Source organism: Colius striatus, chromosome 26 (assembly GCF_028858725.1).
Source record: "Colius striatus isolate bColStr4 chromosome 26, bColStr4.1.hap1, whole genome shotgun sequence".
Classification (NCBI taxonomy): domain Eukaryota; kingdom Metazoa; phylum Chordata; class Aves; order Coliiformes; family Coliidae; genus Colius; species Colius striatus.
In genome coordinates, this window is record NC_084784.1 from 2,507,586 (window position 1) to 2,531,278 (window position 23,693).

Genomic DNA, 23,693 nt, shown 5'->3' on the forward strand with positions numbered 1-23,693 from the left:
TTCTATGGATCACCCGTGTCCCCCCTAAAATGAGGAGGTGGGGAAGGAGGGACCCTGTGCGGGGTGGGGGTCCCATTGTGATCCATGAAGTGGGGGATAGTCGGGACGCCCTTAAGCCCCCCCCGCAATGAAGTGGTAGCGCCTGAAAAGTGACCGTTTATTGGAAGCAAATACCGGGGGGAGGGGGGAGGGGGGATGGGGGGGGTGGGATGGGGACACCCCCGGGGGTGGTAAAAAACACCAATCTTAGAAAAACAGCAAAAAAAAAAGCCTCCCCCCCTCTTATCTTGGGTGGGGGGAGGAGGCTGGAGGGGGGAGGAGGGGGAGACAAGGTTGGGGGGGGGCACATTTGGACACCCCCAATGAGGAGAGGGGAGAAACAATTTGTCCTCTTCAGACATCCCCAAAGTGGGGGGGGAGTGGAAGCAGTTTGTGACACCTCCCCTAAACTTCAGACACCCCCAAAGAGGAGGAGAAGGGGGGGAAGCAGTTTGTGACCCCCCCTCCAACTTCAGACACCCCTAAAGAGGAGAAGGGGGGAAGCAGTTTGTGACCCCCCACCAACTTCAGACACCCCTAAAGAGGAGAAGGGGGGAAGCAGTTTGTGACCCCCCACCAACTTCAGACACCCCTAAAGAGGAGAAGGGGGGGAAGCAGTTTGTGACCCCCCCTCCAACTTCAGACACCTCTAAAGAGGAGAAGGGGGGAAGCAGTTTGTGACCCCCCCCAACTTCAGACACCCCTAAAGAGGAGAAGGGGGGAAGCAGTTTGTGACACCTCCCCTAAACTTCAGACACCCCCAAAGAGGAGGAGAAGGGGGGGAAGCAGTTTGTGACCCCTCCCTCCAACTTCAGGCACCTCCAAAGATGAGGAGAAGGGGGGGAAAAGTTTGTGACACCCCCCCTTAAACTTCAGACACCCCCAAAGAGGAGGAGGAAGGGAGGTGGAAGCAATTTGTGCCCCCTCCCCCCCGACAAGGCATGAGCATCCCCTCCTCTGTCCCCAGGGGGGCTGTGGGGAGGGACAAGGTGACACAGGGACATGGAAGAGGGGGTGAGGGACAGACACAAAATGATGGTGGAAGGGGTTTTGGGGTGGGGGGGGCTATGTACAGGGCAAGGGGGGGCTCCTTAGCTCCTGGGGGTGTCCCTCTCTTTGCTGTCCGTGTCCTCGGGGTAGGCGTGCCAGGTCAGCCGCTCCTCGTAGAACGCGATGACAATCTGGGGACACTTGAGATTCGCCTCCTTGGCCAGCACCAGGTCAGCCTCATCTGTGTCCTTCCTTGGTGGGGTGGGGAGGGACACACACACAGAGCAAACAAAGGGTGAGGGGGATGCCCAGATATCTCCCTCTCACATCCACAGTTGTTTGTCTGGGTGCCTGTGCTCATCCCTGGGCACCCATCCCCATCCCTGGGTGCCTGTCTGGGTGCCTGTGCTCATCCCTGGACACCCATCCCTATGCCCAGATACCCATCTCCATCCCCAGCTGCCTGTCTGGGAGCCTATGCTTACCCCTGAGCACCCATCTCCATCCCCAGCAGCCTGTCTGGGTGCCTGTGGTCACCCCTGGGCACCCATCTCCATCCCCAGCAGCCTGTCTGGGTGCCTGTGCTCACCCCCTGAGCATCCATCTCTATGCCCAGATACCCATCCTCATCCCCAGCAGCCTGTCTGGGTGTCTGTCCTCACCCCTGGGCACCCATCCCTATGCCCAGCAGCCTGTCTGGGTGCCTGTCCTCACCCCTGGGCACCTATCCCCATCCCTGGGTGCCTGTCTGGATGTCTGTCCTCACCACTGAGCACCCATCCCTATGCCCAGATGCCCATCCCCATCCCTGGGTGCCCGTCTGGATGCCTGTCCTCATCCCCACGTACCCATCCCTATCTCCCTGTGCCCACCCACAGGTGCCCATCCCCATGCCTGGGTGCCTGTGGGGAGGAGGGGGGAGGACAGAGAGAAGGGGGTTTGTTCTCACCACTTCATCAGGAACATGAGATCCCCACAGGAGTCGGTGGCCCCGATGATCTTCTCGGGCTCCAGCCCCCGCTCGAAGCCGCGGGCGATGTCGTTGCTCTGCAGGTTCAACAGAGGAGCTTGGCAAAGGTGCCAGGAGGGGTGGGGCAGCTTTTGGGGGGGTGGATACAGCTCCCCCTTGGTGATGGTTGGAGGTCAAAGGGCTGGGGACAGCTTCTCCAGCTGGCACTGCCTGCCTGTCCTCACTGGGAGGGGGATGGCAGGTGCCTGTCCTCACCCCTGGGCACACATCCCTATGCCCAGATGCCCATCCCCTTCCCCAGGTGCCTGTGTGGGTGCCCATCCCTATCCCTGGGTGTCCATCCTCATTCCCAGGTGCCCATCCCCACCTCTGGGTGCCCATCCTTACTCTCAGTGCCCATCCTCACTCCCAGGTACCCATTCCCATCCTGGGATGTCCATCCTCACTCCCAGTGCCCATCCCCATCCCTGGGTGTCCATCCTCACTCCCAGGTGCCCATCCTTACTCTCAAGTGCCCACATCCCCATCCCTGGGTGCCCATCCTCACTCCCAGTGCCCATCCTCTCACTCCCAGGTGCCTATTCCCATCCTGGGGTGCCCATCCTCACTCCCAGGTGCCCATCCTCACTCTTAGTGCCCATCCCCACCTCTGAGTGCCCATCCTCACTCCCAGGTGCCCATCCCCATCCCTAGGTGCCCATCCTCTCACTCCTAGTGCCCATCTCCATCCCTGGGTGCCCATCCTCACTCCCAGGTGCCCTTCCCCAACCCCCAGTGCCCGTCCCCACGCTGTTACAGAAGACATTTGGGGAACTGCTTCTCTCCTCCAGCCTCTCTCGGTGCCCACAGCTGAGGGAGGTGCCACCTGAACCCAAACTCCGTGCCCAGAGCGAGGCTGCAGCCTCAGAGCTTGGGCAGGCTGGTGCTGATAAGGCCCAGGGAAACAATTCCAAGGGCATGAGGTCACTCTGGCAGCAGGCCAGCCCAGCACCAGTGCAGACCAGTAAGAACAAGTGATTCCCTTTGAAGCAGAAGGAAGGGAGTGGATGTGGGTGCTGGGTGACTGGGGAGTGTGGGCAGAGGTTGGGGTCCCTCTCTGGGGGCACCCAGCTCAAGCTGCACCCCAGAACTAAGGGAAGAGGGATCAGAATCATCCCTTGGCCCATTAACCAGGGAGGTCCCAGAGCTGGAGCCTCTGCTGTGATGCCCATGGGGCTGAAAACCTGACAGTGGTTTGGGTGCCCATCCCCACAGCCAGTTACCCCTACCCATGTCTGAGTGCCCACCCCCTATTCCTGGGTTCCCATCCCCATCCCTAGGTGCCCACCCTCATCATGGGTATTCTGGGTGCCCATTCCCATCCTTAGGTGCCCATTTCCATCCCTGGGTGCCCATCCTTATTCTTGGATGCCCATCCCCAACCCTGGGTGCTAATCTGCATCTCTGGGTGCCCATATTGATCTCTGGGTGCCCATCCCTATTCTCACATGCACATTCCCATCCCTTGGTTCCCATCCCCATCCCTGGGTGCCCATCTGCATCCCTGGGTGCCCATCCCCATCTCTGGTTGCCATCCCTATTCTCACATGCACATCCCTATTCTCACATGCCCATCCCCAACCCTGGGTGCTAATCTGCATCTCTGGGTGCCCATCCCCATCTCTGGTTGCCCATCCCTATTCTCACATGCACATCCCCATCCCTGGGTGCCCATCCCCACATCTAGTTGCCCATCTCCATCCCTGGTTGCCCACCTCAGATGCACATTCCCAAGCCTGGTTGCTCATCCCTCATCCCTTGGTGCCCATCTCAATCTGTGGTTGCCCATTCCCATCCCTTGGTGTCCCATCCCCATCTCTTGGTGCCCACTCCCATCCCTGGTTGCCCACCCCCATCCCTTGGTGCCCATCCTCACAGCCAGGTGCCCGTTTCCTCCTCACCTCCCTCTTCTTCTTGGCCTTGACATCCTCCCCTCCAGCAGGCAGCCCTCCTTTCCTCTTGGCACCCTCTGCCTTCTCCCGGGGTTTGTTCCCATCACCCTCCTTCATCTTCTTGTATTTCCTCATAAACTCCGAGATCAACTCCGGGCAATCCAGGTTCTTCTCTGGCTCCCAAGTGTTGTGTTCCCTGCCACCAACCATCATCATCATCATCATCATCATCATCATCACCACCATCATCCCAGAATGGCTGGAAGGGACCTTTAGAGCTCCTCCAGCCCAACTCCCTGCTAAAGCAGGTCCCACCTACATCAGGGGGCACAGGAACGTGTCCAGGAGGGAACTGGGAAGCCCAGAACTGGCCCCAGGATTCCAGCTGAGGCCTCCCCAGGGCAGAGCAGAACCTCCCTCACCCTGCTGCCCAACTCTTCATGCCCCCCAGGCTGCCATTGGCTCCTTGCCCACGAGCCCACGTTGCTGCCCCCACGTTCCCTTTGCTGCCCCCCAGCACTGCCAGGGCCCTGTCACACAGCTGCTCTCCAGCAGCTCACCCCCAGCCTGGGCTGGTTCCTCCCCAGTTGCAGGACTCTGCCCTTGATGCCCCTCAGCAGGTTCCTCTGTGCCCAGGTCTAAAGCCAGTTGAGAAACCCACTGACTGGCAGCTCAGTCTCTGGTGCATCAGCCAGTGCTCCCAGTTTGGTGCCATCAGGGAACTTGCTGAGGGTCCCCCTGTCCCCCCCATCCAGGTCACTGAATCACAGGGTCACAAGGGCTGGAAGGGAGCTGGGAAGCTCAGCCAGTGCAACCCCCCTGCCAGAGCAGCAGCACCTAGAGCAGGACACACAGGGACTCATCCAGCTGGGGTTGGGATGTCTCCAGAGCAGGAGGCTCCACAGCCCATCTGGGCAGCCCCTGCCAGTGCTCCCTCAGCTCAGCAGGGAACAAATTCTGCCTTGTGTGTCTCTGGAACCTCTGACGTTGCAGCTTGTGCCCGTTGCCCCTTGTCCCATCATTGGCCATCCCTGAGCACAGCCTGGCTCCAGCCTCCTGCCACTTGTGAACATGACTGAGCTCAGCCCTCAGGCTCCTCTTCTCCAAGCTGCAGAGCCCCAGCTCCCTCAGCCTTTCAGCACAAGGCAGATGCTCCACTCCAGCATCTCTGTGCCCTGTGCTGAGCTCTCTCCAGCAGCTCCCTGTCCTTCTGCAGCTGAGGGGCCCAGAGCTGGCCACAACACCCCAGATGTGCTCTCAGCAGGGGCAGAGCAGAGGGGCAGCAGAATCAGTCTGACTTACCCACAGCCCTTCTGCCCCAGCCCAGGCTGCAATTGACCTTCTTGGCCACAAGGGCACGTTGCTGTCTGAGGCTCATCCTGCTGCCCACCAGCACCCCCAGCTCCCTTTCCCCTGCACTGCTCTCTCAGAGCCCATTCCCCAGCCTGTGCTGCTCCCTGGGGTTGCTCTTCCCCAGATGCATCACTCTCCACTTGCCCTTGTTGAACTTCATTAAATCTCTCCTCAATCTCATAGAATCACAGAATAGAGGCTGGAATGGACCTGCAGAGCTCATCCAGCCCAACCCCCAATACAGAAGCAGCTCCCACTTAGATCAGCTCACCCAAGAACTCATCCTGGTGACTCTCAAAGAGCTCCAAGCAAGGACCCTCCACACCCTCCCTGTACAACCTGCTCCTAGTGCTCCAATCTAACCAAGATGTTAAAAGCACCTCCTCACCATCATCCTCACTTCCCTTCTCCCTTGTGTTACTCACTCAGAGAAGCCCTTCCACTTGAGCAGATACTCGGCCTGGCCCTTCACCACACGCCGGTCCAGCACCTTCTCCACCACATACTCCTCCTCGTCACCCGAGGACGAGCTGTCGGCTGCCCGCTTGCTCCTCTTGCCCATAGCGCAGCGCCCACGGGTCCTGGAGGGGAGGAGAGGACAAGGGAGGGGTTATTGGGGACCCCCCTTTTCCTCACTGGCTCTCAGCCTTCAAAAGAGATGGCAGCATAAGGGTTAAAAGCCTGGATAAACACGAGGCAGTGGGAAAAGGAATTGAGGGAGTGGGAGGGTAAATATGGGAGGGGTTTAAGCACTGGAAGGTGGGGTTTGGGTTTAAAACACCCTAAAACCAGGGGAGATTTGGGGACTGGGAGATGGAAATTGGGTTAAAATCGCTTAAAGGATGTGAGAGGGGATTGAGGCACTGGGGTTTGGGTTGAAACTCCCTAAAAACTTTGGGGATTGAGGGACTGGGAAATGGAACTGAGGTTAAAACACCCTCAAAGGGGGGGTTTTAGGCACTGGAAGATGTGATTTGGGTTAAGAGCCCTTAAAAATGTAGGGGATTGAGGCACAGGGGGAGGCTTTGGTGGGAAAGCACCATTTGTGAGTGCAAAAGGGGAGGGTTTGGGTGCAAAAGGGGTGGATTTGGGTGCAAAAGGGTGGTTGTAGGTGCAAAAGGGGAGGCTTTGGGTGCAAAAGAAGCTTTGGGTGCAAAAGGGGTGGATTTGGGTGCAAAAAGGTTGGTTGTAGGTGCAAGAGGGGAGGGTTTGGGTGCAAAAGAGGTGGGTTTGGGTGCAAAAGAGGAAGGTGTGGGTGCAAAAGGGGTGGATTTGGGTGCAAAAGGGGAGGGTTTGGGTGCAAAAGGGGAGGGTTTGGGTGCAAAAGGAGTGGTTGTAGGTGCAAAAGGGGTGGATTTGGGTTTAAAAGGGGAGGGTTTGGGTGTATAAAGGGTGAAATTGGGTGTTAAAGGGGCGGAATTGGGTGTAAGTGGGGTTTGGGTGTAGAAGGGGTGGATTTGGGTGTAAAAAGGGTAGATTCGGGTGTATAAAGGGAGAGTTTAGGTGTAAAAGGGGAGTTTTTTGGTGCAAAAGGGGCGGGTTTGGGTGTAAATGGGGTTTGTGTGTAAAAGGGGTGGAATTGGGAGTAAAAGGGGACGGTTTAGGTGTAAAAAGGGAGGATTTTGGCGTAAAAGGGGAGGGTTTTGACGCCAAACGGGTGGATTCGGTAGTAAAAAGCGGGTTTGTGACTAGAAGCAGCGGCTGCGGGCTGCGGGCCGGGCAGGCGGCGGGACGAGGAGCGCGGGGCCGTGTGCGGGGCCCAGCCCGAGCCCCGCGGAGCCGCGGCCGCGCTTCCTGAGGGAACAAAAGAGCAGCGCCGTTCGGAGGCCGGGGAGCGAGAAAAGCGGCGGCTTGAAGCACGGAACGGAAGCGGCGGCGGCTGGAAGCGGGAAGGCGCCGGCAACGAGCCGCCTGTTTCGGGCCCGGGGCCGCCATCGGGCCGGGCCGGGCCGGGCCTGGCCGGAGCCGGCGCTCGGTGCCGCGGAGCGGGGTGGCGGGGCCAGCAGCGCGCCACCTGCCGCCATTGGCCGGCGGCCCCGCGCCTCTCGCTCGCCGATTGGCTGAGCGCGCCGCCGCTCGCCGCGGCCCCCGCCCCCGCCGCTACTCCCCGCCGCTATTGGCCCGCCGGGCTGTCACTCCGCGCGCCGTCCCGCCCCGCCGCCGCCGCTATTGGCCCAGAGCGCCCCCGCTCCCCCCCCGCCATTGGCCGGCGCGCCTGCCCATCGCCGCCGCCGCCGGCCCCGCCCCCCCGCCCTGCCCCCCCATTCATCCGCCGCTCGCCAGCGCTACCTGGGCGGGGAGCGGCTCCGGCGCGGGCCCGTCCGCCGCGGTCTGGCCGCCCCTCCGAGCCGCCGCCGCTCCGCGCTCCGCCCGCCAAAACCGGCCGCAGCGCGCAAGCGCCGCCGCTCTCCCTCCGCGCATGCGTCCGCCCGCCTTCCACCCCCCCCTTTCTCCCTCGCCTCCCTCAGCACCCCCCTCCCTAAGCCCCCCCACCTCCCGCCCCGCGTGGCGCCCAGCCCGTTGCACCTTGGGCGCCGGCGGGCGGGCGGCCCCTGCTCGCCGCCGCCGGGACTCGCCCCTCCTGCTGCCGCCCCGCCGCGCTCGCCGCGCTCGCCGACCTCCGCCGGGCCCGCCGACAGGCAGCGCTTGATAGACGGCCGCTCCCGCCAATAGGGACGGCGGTGCCGCGGCGGTAGCCAATGAGAGGGAGGCGGGAGGCGGGACCGCCGAGGAGCGAGCCAATCGGAGGAGAGGCAGGGAGTCACCGGTCCGGAGCGGGAAAAGCAACGCTGGGTGGAGCCTCGACCGCCTCACCCAATCGCTGAGGCGCAGAGGCGGAACCTCTTAGCTCTCCACCAATCACACACGCCAGCGTGGGCGGAGCCGCAGATCTCCACCAATGAAACCGCTCGTCTCTCACCCGTTAGCCAATCGGAGTCGGCTCGGCGGCGCGTCGCGGGCGATCCCGCCCAATGGGAGCGGCCGGGGGGCGGGAGGACGGCGGGGGCGGCGGAGTGAGGCGGCGGCGCTCGCGTCGCTCGGCCCCTTTCTGTGCCGGCGCCTCGCAGAGGGAGCATCGCGCGCGGAGCCGCCCGCCCGCCCCAGCCCGCCCAGCGCCGCGCCGCCGACATGGCCAAGTCCGAGGTAAAGCCGCCGCATCGCCTTCGGCTCCACCACAACCCCCCCCCCCACACACACGCGGCCTACCCCCGCCCCGCTGCTGGCGGCTGCCGGCCCCGCCCCGGCCATCCTCACCCGCGGCCTTTCCCCCCGCCCCTCGCCGCTTCGCTCTGCCGCCCGTCCCCGTCCCTCGGCACGGCCCATCCCCTCCCGCCGAGCCGGGGCCTTTCCCCCGCAGCGCGCCTGCGCCCGTCCCCCCGCTCTTCCCCCTCAGCGCAGGCGCCGGTGGCCCCGCTGCGCGCCGGGGAGGCCTCGTGAGCGCATGCGCGGCCCCTGCGCGCCCGCTACCCCCCCCCACCTCCCCCTCCCCTTCAATCCCCATCCCCCTTCCTCCCCTCCTCCTCCTCCTCCTCCTTCTCCTTCTCCTCCTTTCCCTTCCACGTGCGCGCCTTTGTGTGCTCGGGTGGGCGATGGCGGCCGCGCCGGGGCTTTGCGCATGCGCGGTGGGGGGGAGCGCGGTGGGATGGAGGGGGGAGGTTGGGTGGTGATGGAGACCTGGGCTGAGTCCGGAGATCAAGGCTGGAGAGGCTCCGGGAGGCTTTAGGGGTCGGAACGGGCATGTAGTGGGGGCTGGGAGGGGGTCTGAGGGGTGTTGAGGGCCTTGGGGAGATCAACAGATGGGGCCTGGGGAGGTCTCAGGGGTCCGTTGAGGCCGGAGAAGCCTCACAGATGAGGGCTGGAGGGGCACAGCAGGACCTTAGAGCCAGGGAAGCCTCACAGATGAGGGCTGGAAGGGAACAGGAAGCCTCTGGGGCCGGGGAAGCCTCACAGATGAAGGCTAGAGGGGCACAGCAGGCCCTTAGAGCCAGGGCAGCCTCACAGACGGGGGCTGGAGGGGCACAGCAGTCCCCTAGAGCGAGGGCAGCCTCACAGATGGGCCCCTGGGGGGCTCAGGAGGCTCTTGGTTGGGGGCAAGAGCAGCCCCACAGATAGACAATTGAAGGATCTCAGTGTCCCTTTGAGGCCAGGGCAGCCCCGTAATAGGGGCTGGAGAGATCTCAAGGGGTCCTTTGGGGCCATGGCAGCCCCACAAGTTAGGCCTGGGGAGGCCTCAGGGGTCCTTTGGGGGCAAGAGCAGCCTCACAGGTGGTCACTTGAAGGATCTCAGGGTCTGTTTGGGGTCAGGGCAGCCCCAGAGATGGGGCCTGAGAGGGTTTGTGGCTTCCTTGAGGCCTGTGCAGCCCCACAGATGGTGGGGTTGGAGGGGAGGGGACTTAGAGGCTTGCATTGCCTCAGGGATGAACACTGGGGGGGTCTCAGGGTCTCTCTGAGGTAGGGGCAGCCCCATAGATAGGGTCTAGGGGGAGTTCAGCATCTCTTTGATGCCTGGATACCCCCACACACTGGTGCTGGGGGTGTCTCAGGCTCCTGGAGGGCACAGACACCCTCACAGATTAAGGCTGGGGGCTCCCAGGGTCTGGTCAGCCCTATAAATGGAGGCTGAGGTGCCTCCAAGGGTCTCATGGGTTGGTAGGGGGAGGTCTGGGCAAGCCCCTAAGTGGAGGCTGGGGCTGGCAAGGTCTCTAGGGCTGCAGAGGGGTTGAGGGAGGGGTCTGGGTGGGAGATGAGACCCTGTGGGGATGATGAGGCCCCTTTGGGGCTAAAGGCAGAGATGACACAAGGCAGTGTGTGCAGTGAGGGGAAGCTGGGGGTGACAGGATTCCAGTCTGGGGGGCATGGAGGTGTCCATCCCCTCAGCCCTGTGTCACCCCCCCTCCCCACAGTCTCCGAAGGAGCCGGAGCAGCTCCGGAAGCTCTTCATCGGCGGCCTCAGCTTCGAAACCACAGACGAGAGCCTGCGCAGCCACTTTGAGCAATGGGGCACCCTGACCGACTGTGTGGTAAGGCCTGAACCCCCCTGAGCCCCCCTCACAGCCCCCTCTGCCCCACAGCACAGTTCAGGGTGTAAAAGGACAGTGGGGGAGAATCTCAGGGTCACAAGGGCCGGGAGGGAGCTGGGAAACTCATCCAGTGCAACCCCCCTGCCAGAGCAGCAGCACCCAGAGCAGGGCACACAGGGACTCATCCAGCTGGGGTTGGGATGTCTCCAGAGCAGGAGCCTCCACAGCCCATCTGGGCAGCCCCTGCCAGGAGTTTCTCCTCCTGTGCCAGTGCAACCAGAGAATCACACAGTGATGGGGGTGGGAAGGAACCTCCAGAGCTCCTCAAGCAGGTTCCTCATGCTCAGGGGGCACAGGAATGAGGCCAAGGTGGGTTTGGGATGTCTTCAGAGCAGGAGCCTCCACAGCCCATCTGGGCAGCCCCTGCCAGTGCTCCCTCAGCTCAGCAGGGAACAAATTCTGCCTTGTGTGTCTCTGGAACCTCTGATGTTGCAGCTTGTGCCCGTTGCCCCTTGTCCCATCATTGGCCATCCCTGAGCACAGCCTGGCTCCAGCCTCCTGCCACTTGTGAACATGACTGAGCTCAGCCCTCAGGCTCCTCTTCTCCAAGCTGCAGAGCCCCAGCTCCCTCAGCCTTTCAGCACAAGGCAGATGCTCCACTGCAGCATCTCTGTGCCCTGTGCTGAGCTCTCTCCAGCAGCTCCCTGTCCTTCTGCAGCTGAGGGGCCCAGAGCTGGCCACAACACCCCAGATGTGCTCTCAGCAGGGCAGAGCAGAGGGGCAGCAGAACCTCACAGCCCTGAGAAGCTGAGGGAAAACCATGGAGGTGGGGATGGGAGGTTTTTTTGGAGGGAAAGGACTTCATGTACATCCCAACCTGACTCATTTATGTGTCCACTCAGGTGATGAGAGACCCAAACACCAAACGCTCCCGAGGCTTCGGCTTCGTCACGTACTCCTCAGTGGAGGAGGTGGACGCCGCCATGAACGCCCGGCCACACAAAGTGGACGGCAGAGTGGTCGAACCAAAGAGGGCTGTATCCAGAGAGGTACCTGGGGAAGCCCAAAATGTTCTCAAGGGGGTAGGGGGGAAAGGGGTCATGGACATGCTGTGGAGTTCTGAGCATCCCAAGGAGCTTCCCTTGGGGGATTCTGAAACCTCAACCCTGCCTCGTTCCCGTAGGACTCGCAGCGGCCCGGAGCCCACCTCACAGTCAAGAAGATCTTTGTGGGAGGCATCAAGGAGGACACAGAGGAACATCATTTGAGGGACTATTTTGGCCAATATGGCAAAATTGAAGTAATTGAGATCATGACAGACCGTGGCAGTGGCAAGAAGAGGGGCTTTGCCTTCGTCACCTTCGACGACCACGACTCTGTCGACAAGATAGTCAGTAAGTGCTGGAGAGAGGGGCTGGAACGTGTGTGTGAGGAGGAAAGGCTGCAGGACCTGGGGCTGCTCAGCCTGGGGAACAGAAGCCTGAGCTCAGGGAGCCTTCTCAATGCTGCTCAGTCCCTAAAGGAGGATGGATGGGGCCAGGCTTTGTGCTGGGGTGGCCAGTGGCAGGACAAGGGGTGATGGGCACAGGCTGGGACACAGCAAGTGCCCCTGGCCCAGGAGGAGCAAGTCCTTTGGTGCTGAGCTGAGGGAGCCCTGGCCCAGGCTGCCCAGGGAGGGTGTGGAGGCTCCTTCTCAGGAGGTTCCCAACCCCCCTGGACACGTTCCTGTGCCCCCTGAGCCAGGGGAAGCTGCTGGAGCAGCTCTCCAGGGCCCTCCCAGCCCCCAGTGGACAGGTTTTTGGCCCCTAATGGCAGATTTTCCCCCACTGGATCATTTTCCCCAAAGCCACAGACTTTTCTCCCCCAAACCTTTGGATTTTTTCCTGAGCCAGGAGAACCAGCTGCAGCAGGGGCTGGGGCTGGAGCAGCCCTGCAGGGCCCTTCCAGCACTCAGGGATTCTGTGAGATGGAGTGGGAAGCTCCTGGATGAGTGCCACTCCCCTCAACCTGTCCCTTTTCCCCCCATCCCTGTCCCCTGTCCTTGCCTCCCCTCAGTTCAGAAGTACCACACTGTGAACGGCCACAACTGCGAGGTGAGGAAAGCCCTGTCCAAGCAGGAGATGGCCAGCGCCTCGGCCAGCCAGAGAGGTGAGCCCCCCAGCTCAGCCCCTTGGTGCCCCCTTTCCCCCGAGCTGCCTTTACACCCTGCTGCCTGTGCTGTTCCTAAAGGCTGTCCCCCCCCTTCCTCCTCCTCCTCCTCCTCCTCTCTTAGGCCGCAGCGGCTCCGGGAACTTCGGCGGCGGCCGCCGGCGGCGGCTTCGGCGGCAACGACAACTTCAGCCGCGGCGGCAACTTCGGCGGCCGTGGTGAGTCCCTGCCCTGGGGATGCTGCTCCCCGCTCCCTCCCCACCCAGGGCCACGCCACCAGCTCCAGAGGCACCTCCAAAACCACCCCAGAGCACCGCTGGCTGCCACCTCCCTCCCCTCGCCCTGCCCTCGCTCCCCTCCCCACACACCCCCAGCTCCTGCGCCTTTTCTGTCTCTCTCTGGCGGCTCTGAACCCGCTGCTTGCTGGGGGGTTGGCATGGATGGGTCCTGTTCTCCTCACTCCTTTTTCCTCCCATCTCTTTTTCCTGTCTTATCTTTTATGGGTTTCCTCTTTTGTCTTTTTTCCTTCCTCTCTTTTATCCTTTCCTCCTCTCTCTCTTTTACCTTTTTTTTATCTTTCTTTACCCTCTTTCCTTTTCTTTTACCTTTTCTCTTCTCTCTCTTCCCCCTTTCACCTCTCTTCTCTTTCCCCTTTTCCCTCTCTCTATCTCTCTTTCTCCATTCCCTTCTCTCTCTTCCCCCTTTTCCCCTCTCCCTCTTCCCCCTTTTCCCCTCTCCCTCTTCCCCCTTTTCCCCTCTCCCTCTTCCCCCTTTTCCCCTCTCCCTCTTCCCCCTTTTCCCCTCTCTCTCTTCCCCCTTTTCCCCTCTCTCTCTTCCCCTTTTCCCCTCTCTCTCTTCCGCCTTTTCCCCTTCTCCCTCTTCCCCCTTTTCCCCTCTCCCTCTTCCCCCTTTTCCCCTCTTTCTCCCTTTCCCCTCTCTCTCTTTCTCCCTTTCCCCTCTCTCTCTTTCTCCCTTTCCCCTCTCTCTCTTTCTCCCTTTCCCCTCTCTTTCTCCCTTTCCCCTCTCTCTCTTTCTCCCTTTCCCCTCTCTCTCTTTCTCCCTTTCCCCTCTCTCTCTTTCTCCCTTTCTTCTCTCTCTCTTTCTCCCTTTCTCCTCTCTCTCTTTCCTCCTTCCTCTCTCTCTTTCCTCCTTCCTCTCTCTCTTTCCTCCTTCCTCTCTCTCTTTCCCTCCTTCCTCTCTCTCTTTCCTCCTTCCTCTCTCTCTTTCCTCCTTCCTCTCTCTCTTTCCTCCTTCCTCTCTCTCTTTCCTCCTTCCTCTATCTCTTTCCCCTTCCCCCTCTCTCTCCCCCCTCTCTCTCCCCCCTCTCTCTCCCCCCTCTCTCTCCCCCCTCTCTCTCCCCCCTCTCTCTCCCCCCTCTCTCTCCCCCCTCTCTTTCCCCTCCTCCCTCTCTCTCTCTTCCCTCTCTTTCCTCTCTCTCTCTGTCCCCTCCCTCTCCATCCCCCGGGAGCCACCAACCGCTCTGTTCTTTCCAGGTGGGTTTGGTGGCGGCCGCGCAGGCGGTTATGGCGGCGGTGGAGACGGCTATAATGGATTTGGCACTGAGGGTAAGGCCAGAGCGGGACGTTCCCCCCCGGGCCCAGCCGCTCGCCGCCCGCCCCGCAGCCCAGCGCCCCGCCGGACCCGCAGCCAGGCCCCTGCCCGCGCGCCTCCCCGCGCCCCCTCAGCGCCCCCCTCGCTCCTGTCCCGCAGGTTACGGCGGCGGCGGCCCCGGCTACTCGGGCGGCAGCCGCGGCTACGGCGGCGGCGGCGGCGGCACCTACGACGGCTACAACAACGGCGGCGGCTTCGGCGGCGGCAGCGGCGGGCGGAGACCGGCCCGGGGCCCTTCGCTGGCCCTGCGCAACGGCCTGTCCGAGGCGGGCTCGGGTGAGACCCCCACGCGGCCCCAGCCCGCTGCCGACACCCCCGGCAGCCTGAATGGCCCCTGGTACCCCCCTTTGGTGCCCTGAATGCCCCCCTCGGTGTCCTGAATGCCCCCCTTTGGTGTCCTGAATCCACCCCTGGTACCCCTTTGGTGTCCTGAATGCCCCCTCGGTGCCCTGAATGCCCCCCAGTACCCCTTTGGTGCCCTGAATGCCCCCTGGTACCCCTTTGGTGCCCTGAATGCCCCCCTCGGTGCCCTGAATGCCCCCTGGTACCCCTTTGGTGCCCTGAATGCCCCCCTCAGTGCCCTGAATGCCCCCTGGTACCCCTTTGGTGCCCTGAATGCCCCCTGGTACCCCTTTGGTGTCCTGAATGCCCCCCCTCAGTGCCCTGAATGCCCCCTGGTACCCCTTTGGTGCCCTGAATCCACCCCTGGTCCCCTCTCTGTCTCCTGAATCCTCCCCTGGTACCCCCTTGGTGCCCTGAATGCCCCCCTGATCCCCCCCTCAGTGCCCTAAATCCCCCTCTGGTCCCCTCACTGTCTCCTGAATCCCCCCCTGGTCCCCAGATTCCTTCTGTCTGTCTCCTGAATCCCCCTCTTGGTGCCCTGAATCCCCCCCTGGTCCCCCCTCGGTGCTCTAAATCCCCCCCTGGTCCTCTCTCTGTCTCCTAAACCACCCCCTGGTCCCCAAGTTCCCCTTCTTCATCTCCTAAATACCCTCCCTGGTCCCCTCTTGATCTCCTAAATCACCCCCTAAATCCTCTCCTCAACAAGCCCCTGGGTGTCCTGGCTCCAGGCTCCCATTGAACCCCCCCACTGTGGCCATGGGGTACCCCCAGGCTCCCTATAAACTCCTCCCCCAGCCTTGGGGTACCCCCAGGCTCCCCATTAACCCCCCTTCATTGCCTCTGAGCTCCCCATTACTCCCTCCAGGTAGCCCTGGGCTTTCTGTTACACCCCCTGAGCCCCCCAAGTGCCTCTGGACCCCTTCCTACCCCCACCTTACCCATGGGGTACCTCTGAGCTCCCTATAAACCCCTCCCCCAGCCTTGGGGTACCCCCAGGCTCCTCATTAACCCCTTCATTGCCTCTGGGCTCCCCATTACTCCCTCTAAGTAGCTCTGAGCTTTCTGTTACACCCCCTGAGCCCCCCCAAGTGCCTCTGGACCTCTTCCTACCCCCACCTTGCCCATGGGGTACCTCCAGCTTCCCATTACCCACATTGGGTACCCCTGTACTCCCCATTATCCCCCCTCTAAGCATTCCCCCAGCCCCACACTGACCCCATCTCCCTCTTTCTTTCCCCCCCTCACCCCAGGCAGCAACTTTGGTGGCGGGGGCAAGGCGGGGGCAACTACAATGACTTTGGCAGTTACAACAACCAATCCTCCAACTTCGGCCCCATGAAGGGCGGCAACTTCGGGGGCAGGAGCTCGGGGCCCTACGGCGGCGGTGAGTCCCCTCCCCCCAGCCTTGGGGGGCATCAGCTGGAGCCCCCCAAACCCATTTCTTCACTCCTTTCCCCCTGGGAGTGGTTTCTGAGCCCCTGGTTTGTTGTGGCAGGAGGTTACGGCAGCTCGAGCGGCGGCGGCGGCAGCTACGGCGGAGGCAGGAGGTTTTAATGCCCAGGTGAGAGCTCTGCCCGGGGGGGAATCAAGTGGTTGGGGGGTAAATCTGGAGTTCAGGGGGGTGAATCTGGAGTCTGGGTGGGATAAATCAAGTGGTTGGGGGGTAAATCTGGAGTTCAGGGGGGTGAATCTGGAGTCTGGGTGGGATAAATCAAGTGGTTGGGGGGTAAATCTGGAGTTTAGGGCAGGAATCTGGAGTTTGGAGGCTGAATCTGGAGTTTGGGGGGTTAAATATGGAGTCCTGGGCAGGAATCTGGAGTTTGGAGGCTGAATCTGGAGTTCAGGGGGGTGAATCTGGAGTTCAGGGGGGTGAATCTGGAGTTCAGGGGGGTGAATCTGGAGTTCAGGGGGGTGAATCTGGAGTTTGGAGGCTGAATCTGGAGTTTGGAGGCTGAATCTGGAGTTTGGAGGCTGAATCTGGAGTTTGGAGGCTGAATCTGGAGTTCAGGGGGGGAATCTGGAGTTCAGGGGGGGAATCTGGAGTTCAGGGGGGGAATCTGGAGTTTGGGGAGGGGAATCTGGAGTTTGGGGAGGGGAATCTGGAGTTTGGAGGCTGAATCTAGAGTTTGGAGGCTGAATCTGGTGTTTGGGGGGTTAAATCTAGAGTCCTGGGCAGGAATCTGGTGTTTGGAGGCTAAATCTGGAGTTCAGGGGGCTGAATCTGGAGTTTGGGGAGGGGAATCTGGAGTTTAGGGGGGTAAACCTGAAGTTCTGGGCAGGGATTGAGTTTGGAGGGGATAAATCTAGTGTTTGGGGGTTAAATCTGGAGTTTAGGGGGAGTTCTGGGCAGGAATCTGGAGTTTGGGGACATAAATCTGGAGTTTAGGGGCTGAATCTGGAGCTTAGGGGGGTAAATCTGGCATTTGGAGGAGGAATCTGGAGTTCAGGGGGAGTAAAGCTGGAGTTTGGGGGGTAAATGTAGTGTTTGGGGGGTGAATCTGGAGTTTTGGGGGGTAAATCTCTAGTTTATGCAAAACTATGGGAAGTTCAGGGGGGGGGAAATGTGGATTTGGGAGGGGAAATGGAGATGTCTGGGGGGAAATCTCAGCCAGTTGGGGGAAAAACCAAAGGTTTGGGGGAGAAAAATCTGTGGCTTTGGGGAAAATGATCCAGTGGGGGAAAATGTGCCATTAGGGGCCAAAAACCTGTCCACTGGGGGCTGGGAGGGCCCTGCAGAGCTGCTCCAGCAGGTTCCCCTGGCTCAGGGGGCACAGGAACGTGTCCAGGGGGGGTTGGGAACCTCCTGAGAAGGAGCCTCCACACCCTCCCTGGGCAGCCTGGGCCAGGGCTCCCTCAGCTCAGCACCAAAGGACTTGCTCCTCCTGGGCCAGGGGCACTTGCTGTGTCCCAGCCTGTGCCCATCACCCCTTGTCCTGCCACTGGCCACCCCAGCACAAAGCCTGGCCCCATCCATCCTCCTTTAGGGACTGAGCAGCACTGATGAGATTCCCCTGAGCTCAGGCTTCTGTTCCCCAGGGCTGCAGCCTTTCCTCCTCACACACATGTCCCATCCCTCAGCACCTTGCTGGCCCTGCCCTGGCCTCTCCCCAGCACTCCCCTGTCTCTGGAGCTGGGAGCCCACAACTCCCCACCTATTTCTAATAAAACCTTCCAAATCTCTCCAATCTACCAACTCCTCCACCCATTAAACCTGTGCAGCTGCCACTTGCCCCTTCCCAAAGCCCTTTAGTGCCCATCCAGGGGGGGTTTAACCCCTTTGGCTCAAAGACTTGAAGCCATCCCAGGTACTTTTTGCTTTCAATTGACACACTTGTGCTCAATAAACCACTGAATTCCTTTAGTTAAGCTCAGATGATGTTGAGTTTTACTCCTTTCCCTCCCCCCTTCCCCTTTCTCTCTCTTCCAGGACGAGGCCCAGGCGGCAGAGACGAAGCGGCGGCAGGGCCGGGGCAGCTGAGGGGGGCTGAGGGCCCTGACAGGGAGGATGGAAGGGTGAGGGGGGGGGGGAGGAAGGCTCATTTCTTTTCCCCCACCCCCCTCCTCTCTCCTTCCCCCCCTCCTTTCCCTCCCCCTCAGCCCCAGCCAGGGCTGTGTTTGTGACTCGCTGTGCCACAGCTCCCCTGCGTTGTCCGTGCCGTGGAACCATTCCGACGGGGCCCCGCGGGGTCTCCTTTTAGTTGCGCCCGTGCTGTCGCTCGCTGGCTCTTCCCACCACGTCCCACAACGTCCCACCACGTCCCACAAAGTCCCACAAGCTCAATAAATGGCTCTTTTTTTTTTTTTTTTAACCATTTCTTTCCTGTTTTCCCCCAATAATGGGGGGGGGGGGGATGGGAGGGAGCTGCACAGCTCATCCAGCTCAACCCCCTGCAGAAGCAGCTCCCACCAACACCAGGTCACACAGAAACTCATCCAGGGGGTTGCTGAAGAGCTCCAAGGAAGGAGCCTCCACACCCTCCCTGGGCAGCCTGGGCCAGGGCTCCCTCAGCTCACACTGAAATGCTTCTTCCTTGTGTTTCAATGCAACTGGTTGTGTTCCAGCTCCATCCCATCAGCCCCTGTCCTGGTCCAACAGCAGAAAGCGCTGCCCCAACCTCCTGCCACCCACCATGGACACACTTGGAGCTATTCATGAGCTCCCCCTGAGCTCAGGCTCCTCTGCTCCAGGCTGAACAGCCCCAGCTCCCTCAGCCTTTCAGCACCAGGCAGATGCTCCACTGCAGCATCTCTGTGCCCTGTGATTAAACCCAGCACACACCTTCCTGCAACCTCTCTGTGATGTTTAAAAGAGACCAAAGAAAGGTGTTAAGATGGAACTGAAGGAGTGTCCCCATGGGGTGCAGGATGGTTCCCTGAGCCCTCAACCCTCCCTGCTCTGCTCCCCATGGGGTGCAGGAGCCCCCCATCCCACCCTCAGCACCCCCTCACTGCCCTGTGCTCCCCATCTCCCCTTCGGGGGGCTCAGGGACCCCCATCCCACCCTCAGCACCCCCGTTGCTCTCTCCCTGCCCTGGTCTCTATCTCCCCTCCCCATTGGGGGTCACAGGCCCCCCCCCACCCCTCAGCACCCCCCTCACTGTCCCCCTGCCCTGCTGTCCATCTCCCCTTTGGGGGGCTCAGGGACCCCCACCCCACCCTCAGCACCCCCCTCGCTCTCCCCCTGCCCCGGTCTCCATCTCCCCTCCCCATGGGGGGCACAGAGACCCCCCCACCCCCCTCACAGTCCCCCCGCCCCGCTCCCCATCCCCTCGGGGGTGCCGGCGCCCCCCGGCCCAGCCCTCAGCGCCCCCAGCACCTGAGCCGACACGGTGGCCAGGTCCCTGCGCAGGTCGCCCAGCGCCCGCTCCGCCTGGCCCCGGGCCCTCAGCAGCCGCTCCCGTTCCCTTCCCAACCTCTCCAGCTCCTCCCTCAGCCCCGCGATCGCTTCCAGCTTCCTCCGGCGGCATTTCTGAGCCGCCACTTTGTTCTTGCCCCGGCGGCGAATGTCCCGGGCCAGGGCGAGCTCCGGGCCCGACAGCCTGGCCCGGCCCAGCGCCGCGTTGAAATCCTCCACGGGCAGGTTCACGATGGCGTCGGGGCCCAGCGGCAGCGCCGAGGCCGAGGCCGGCGCCGGGCGGGGAGCGGAGGCCGCAGGCGCCGGGCGGCCCGGGAGAGGGGCTGGGAAATGGGGAGCGGGGAGAGCGGCGGGACACGGCGCCGGGAAGGTGCAGAGAGGGGCGGCGGGAGGAGGAGGAGGGAGGGGGCAGAAGGGTGAGGGGTCGAACGGGGCGTCTGCAGCCATGTCCAGGCCCTGCGGGGAGAGGGAGGGTGAGGGGAGGGGGCAATGGGGGGCAGGCAGTGGGTTACAACGGGGAATGGGGGGCAGTGGGGGTCTGACAGTGGGTACTGGGGGCAATGGGGGTCTGGCAATGGGTTACAAGGGGGAATGGGGGGCAATGGGGAGCAGTGGGGGTCAGGCAGTGGGTATTGGGGGCAATGGGGGTCTGACAGTGGGTACTGGGGGCAATGGGGGTCTGGCAATGGGAATGGGGGGCAATGGGGGTCAGGAAGTGGGTATTGGGGGCAGTGGGGGGCAGTGGGGGTCAGGCAGTGGGTATAGGAGGGAATGGGGGGCAATGGGGGTCTGGCAGTGGGTACAAGGGGGAATGGGGGGCAGTGGGGGTCTGGCAATGGGTACAAGGGGGAATGGGGGGCAGTGGGGGGCAATGGGGGTCTGGCAGTGGGTACAGGAGGGAATGGGGGGCAATGGGGGTCAGGCAGTGGGTATTGGGGGCAATGGGGGTCTGGCAATGGGTTACAAGGGCGAATGGGGGGCAGTGGGGGTCTGGCAGTGGGAATGGGGGGCAATAGGGGTCAGGCAGTGGGTGTAGGAGGGAATGGGGGTCTGGCAGTGGGTATTGGGGGGTTCAGTGGGGGTCAGGCGGTGGGTGTAGGAGGGAACGGGGGGCAATGGGGGTCTGGCAGTGGGTACAAGGGGGAATGGGGGGCAGTGGGGGTCTGGCAATGGGTACTGTGGGCAATGGGGGTCTGGCAGTGAGTATTGCGGGCAATGGGGGGCAATGGGGGTCAGGCAGTGGGTACAGGAGGGAATGGGGGGCAGTGGGGGTCTGGCAGTGGGTACTGGGGGCAATGGGGGTCAGTGGGGGTCAGGCAGTGGGTAAAAGGAGAATGAGGGGGCACTGGGGGTCTGCCCATAGGTATTGGGGGGGCAGTGAGGGTCTGACCAGTGTGTACAGGGGAATGGGGGGCAACAGGGGTCTGCCAGTAGGTACGGGGGTGGCAGCGGGGGTCTGTCAGTGGGTATTGGGGGCACTGGGGGTCTGTCAGTGGGTACAGAGGCAGTGAGGGGCTGGGGTTGGGTCTCCCGGAGGCTGCGCCGCGGCGGCCGGCAGGGGGCGCTCGGAGGCGGAGGGGGCGTGGCCTATAGGGGGCGTGGCTTGGCGGAGGGGGGCGTGGCCTGGGGGCGGGGGCGTGGCTTGGGGCAGGGGGGCGTGGCTCACCTGCAGCTCGCTGAGGGACAGGATCTCCTGCCACGTGACCTCCGGCCACGTGAGGTCCGCCTGGGCGGGGCCCGGCGGGGGCGGGGCCAAGCGCAAGCCCCGCCCCTCCAGCACCGCCAGCGCCTGCGGGGCGGCACCAAACGCTTCGGCGCCTCCGATTGGCTGCTGGCCGGCGTTTGCCCCGCCCCCTTCCCCCGCCGGGACTCCGCCGGGTCCTAGAGCCCGACCTCCCCCCCCATCCGTCCCCAGGGGCACCCAGACACCCCCCAGAGCCCCCCACCCGTGCCCCAGGCGATGCCCACCGAGGCCTCAGTGACCCCCCAGAGCCCCCCCACAGATCCCCGTACTCGCCCCGCTCACCTCAGGGTCCCCCATGCCGCAGCCGCGGTGCCTCCTCCTCCTGCAGCCCCAGATAAGGGGTTATCAACCAGCCCTGGGGGGGGGGAAACACCCAGTGACCCCCCCCGCAGGCTCCTGGGGCCCTCCCAGCTCCCACTTCTGCTTTTGGGGTGCGAGGGGGGGTGTGTGGCCATTGCCCAACACCAGGACGTTGCACAAGGATCAACCAGCATCACCCCCCACACGCTGTGTCACCCCTGGGGGGGGTTATTCCACCCCCCACACCTCGTGCCCTGCTCCTGCTGCAGCCCCTGGGGCTGTTTTCATCCAGCATTGAATCAGAGACCCCCGGGATGGCACCACTTCCCCCTCCTCCAGCTGCTGGTACCCAGCTGGGGCACCCTGTACCCCCTGCACAGACCTGTCCCAGCACCCTCTGTCACACACATTCACCAACACCCTGGTCAACAACACCCTGCTCCTGGGGCACACGTGTGCACCAACACCTTGACCCTGCATCACACACCTGCACCAACACCCTGACCCTGCATCACACACCTGCATCAACACCCTGACACTCCATCACACACCTGCACCAACACCCTGACCCTGCATCACACGTGTGCACCAACACCCTGACCCTCCAGCACACACCTGCACCAACACCCTGACCCTGCAGCACACGTGTGCACCAACACCCTGACCCTGCATCACACACCTGCATCAACACCCTGACACTCCATCACACACCTGCACCAACACCCTGACCCTGCATCACACGTGTGCACCAACACCCTGACCCTGCATCACACGTGTGCACCAACACCCTGACCCTCCATCACAGACCTGCACCAACACCCTGACCATCACACATGTGCACCAACACCCTGACCCTGCATCACACACCTGCACCAACACCCTGACCCTCCAGCACACACGTGTGCACCAACACCCTGACCCTGCATCACACGTGTGCACCAGCACCCTGACCCTACATCACACACCTGCACCAACACCCTGACCCTGCATCACACACCTGCACCAACACCCTGACCCTCCAGCACACACCTGCACCAACACCCTGACCCTGCATCACACCCCTGCACCAACACCCTGACCCTCCAGCACACACCTGCACCAGCCCCTGGGCACACACACCAACCCCCCCAGCCCCTGGGCACACACCTGCACCAGCACCCCCCACACACGTGTCCTCACACCCCCCCCAACCCCCCTATTTCCCACCCTTGTGCCCCCCAATAGTGGGACCCACCTGGTGCCCCGAGCTCAGGGCAGAGCCATGGGCAGCTCCTTGGGGACACAGGGACAAAGCCAGCAGTGCCAACCCCCAGCGTGGCCCCAGAGCTGCTGCTGGCACTGGGTGCCCGCCCCAGGGACACCCTGGGGACAAGGAGGGGGGGGGACAGGAACTCAGAGAGAGGGGAGGGAGGGGGATGAGGGACAGAGGGAGAGGGGAAGGGGGGATGTGGGGATGGGGAAAGGGGGGGGTGTGGGGACCAAAAGGGGAGCTGGGGGGTCAAAGGGATGAGAGGAGAGGGGACAGGGGGACGTGGGGCCATCAGGAGGAAGAGGGACAATGGGACACAGTGGGGACAGGGGAAGGGAGATTGAGGGACACTTGTGGGGTCCCAGAGACACGAGGACACTGGGCAGTGGGGACACAGGGCCAGGCCAAGGCCTGGAGGGCAGTGACAGGGACACTCCTGTGTCCCCCCCCCGTCCCCCATCCCCATCCCCCCACTGGCAGGAAGCTGCTGGCGGTTGCCCAACGCTGGGGGACACACATGGTGGGGGGTGTGGGGGGGAGGGAGGATGTGTGGGGGTCCCCCCCTTCCCCTCCCTTCCCTGCCAGCCCTTATCAACACAGCCCAGAGCCCAGAGCATCCGCCTTGGGCCTGTGCCTGGGGCTGGGGGGGTGTCCGGGGGACACAGCTCCCCCCACCACCATGGTGTCACCTCCAGGGCCTTTGTCACTGCCCCTGGCACCAGGGTAGTTGCTGCTTGTGCCTGTGTCCCCTCATGGTCCCTGGCAGCCCCACACCCCCTTACATCTACTCTGCACCCCCCTGCACACCCCCACACCCCCTCTGCATCCCCCCTACACTCCCTGCATCCCCTACACCTCCCCTGCACCCCTCACAACCCCCCCTGCAGCCCCTTCCATACCCCCCTGTGTCCTCTCTGCACCCCCTGCACACTCCCTGCAACCCCCACACTCCTCCTGCATCCCCCACAACCTCTGCACCCCCCTGCAGCCCCCTACACCCTCCCACACCCCTCATACCCCTCCTGCAGCCACTCACATCCCCTCTGCACCCCCCACAACCCCTGCATGCCCTCTGCACCCGCCTGCACCCTCCCACTCCCCCCCATACCCCTCCTGCACCCTCCTACACCCCTCAACCCC

General features: G+C 62.6%; 3 protein-coding genes across 4 annotated transcripts; 1 reads left to right on the forward strand and 2 right to left on the reverse strand.

The window, feature by feature from the left end:
• Positions 1 to 260: 260 nt before the first annotated feature.
• Positions 261 to 7,878, reverse strand: CBX5 (chromobox 5). Of its 2 annotated transcripts, none has more exons than XM_062015555.1 (5): positions 7,810 to 7,878; positions 5,709 to 5,864; positions 3,940 to 4,126; positions 1,979 to 2,076; positions 261 to 1,281 (listed from the first exon to the last, which is right to left on the reverse strand). In XM_062015555.1, exons 2-5 carry the CDS (start codon positions 5,843 to 5,845, stop codon positions 1,131 to 1,133), a joined length of 573 nt encoding a protein of 190 aa, XP_061871539.1. In that variant the 5' UTR covers positions 5,846 to 5,864; positions 7,810 to 7,878; the 3' UTR covers positions 261 to 1,130. The 2 variants fall into 2 exon arrangements, with proteins under 2 accessions (XP_061871539.1, XP_061871540.1); XM_062015556.1 differs by lacking the exon at positions 7,810 to 7,878 and adding an exon at positions 7,573 to 7,653.
• Positions 7,879 to 8,281: 403 nt separating this feature from the next.
• Positions 8,282 to 18,214, forward strand: HNRNPA1 (heterogeneous nuclear ribonucleoprotein A1). The gene is given in 13 exon segments (XM_062015631.1): positions 8,282 to 8,427; positions 10,188 to 10,304; positions 11,207 to 11,353; positions 11,488 to 11,698; positions 12,360 to 12,452; positions 12,577 to 12,611; positions 12,613 to 12,670; positions 13,946 to 14,017; positions 14,163 to 14,339; positions 15,656 to 15,676; positions 15,679 to 15,789; positions 15,901 to 15,966; positions 17,833 to 18,214. Coding segments are annotated over 12 exon segments (1,116 nt in total). The 5' UTR covers positions 8,282 to 8,412; the 3' UTR covers positions 15,960 to 15,966; positions 17,833 to 18,214.
• A 929-nt stretch (positions 18,215 to 19,143) lies between these two features.
• NFE2 (nuclear factor, erythroid 2) lies at positions 19,144 to 22,674 on the reverse strand. Its single transcript, XM_062015321.1, has 4 exons — positions 22,539 to 22,674; positions 21,287 to 21,326; positions 20,927 to 21,049; positions 19,144 to 19,716 (listed from the first exon to the last, which is right to left on the reverse strand). Exons 2-4 carry the CDS (start codon positions 21,299 to 21,301, stop codon positions 19,144 to 19,146), a joined length of 711 nt encoding a protein of 236 aa, XP_061871305.1. The 5' UTR covers positions 21,302 to 21,326; positions 22,539 to 22,674.
• Positions 22,675 to 23,693: the final 1,019 nt, after the last annotated feature.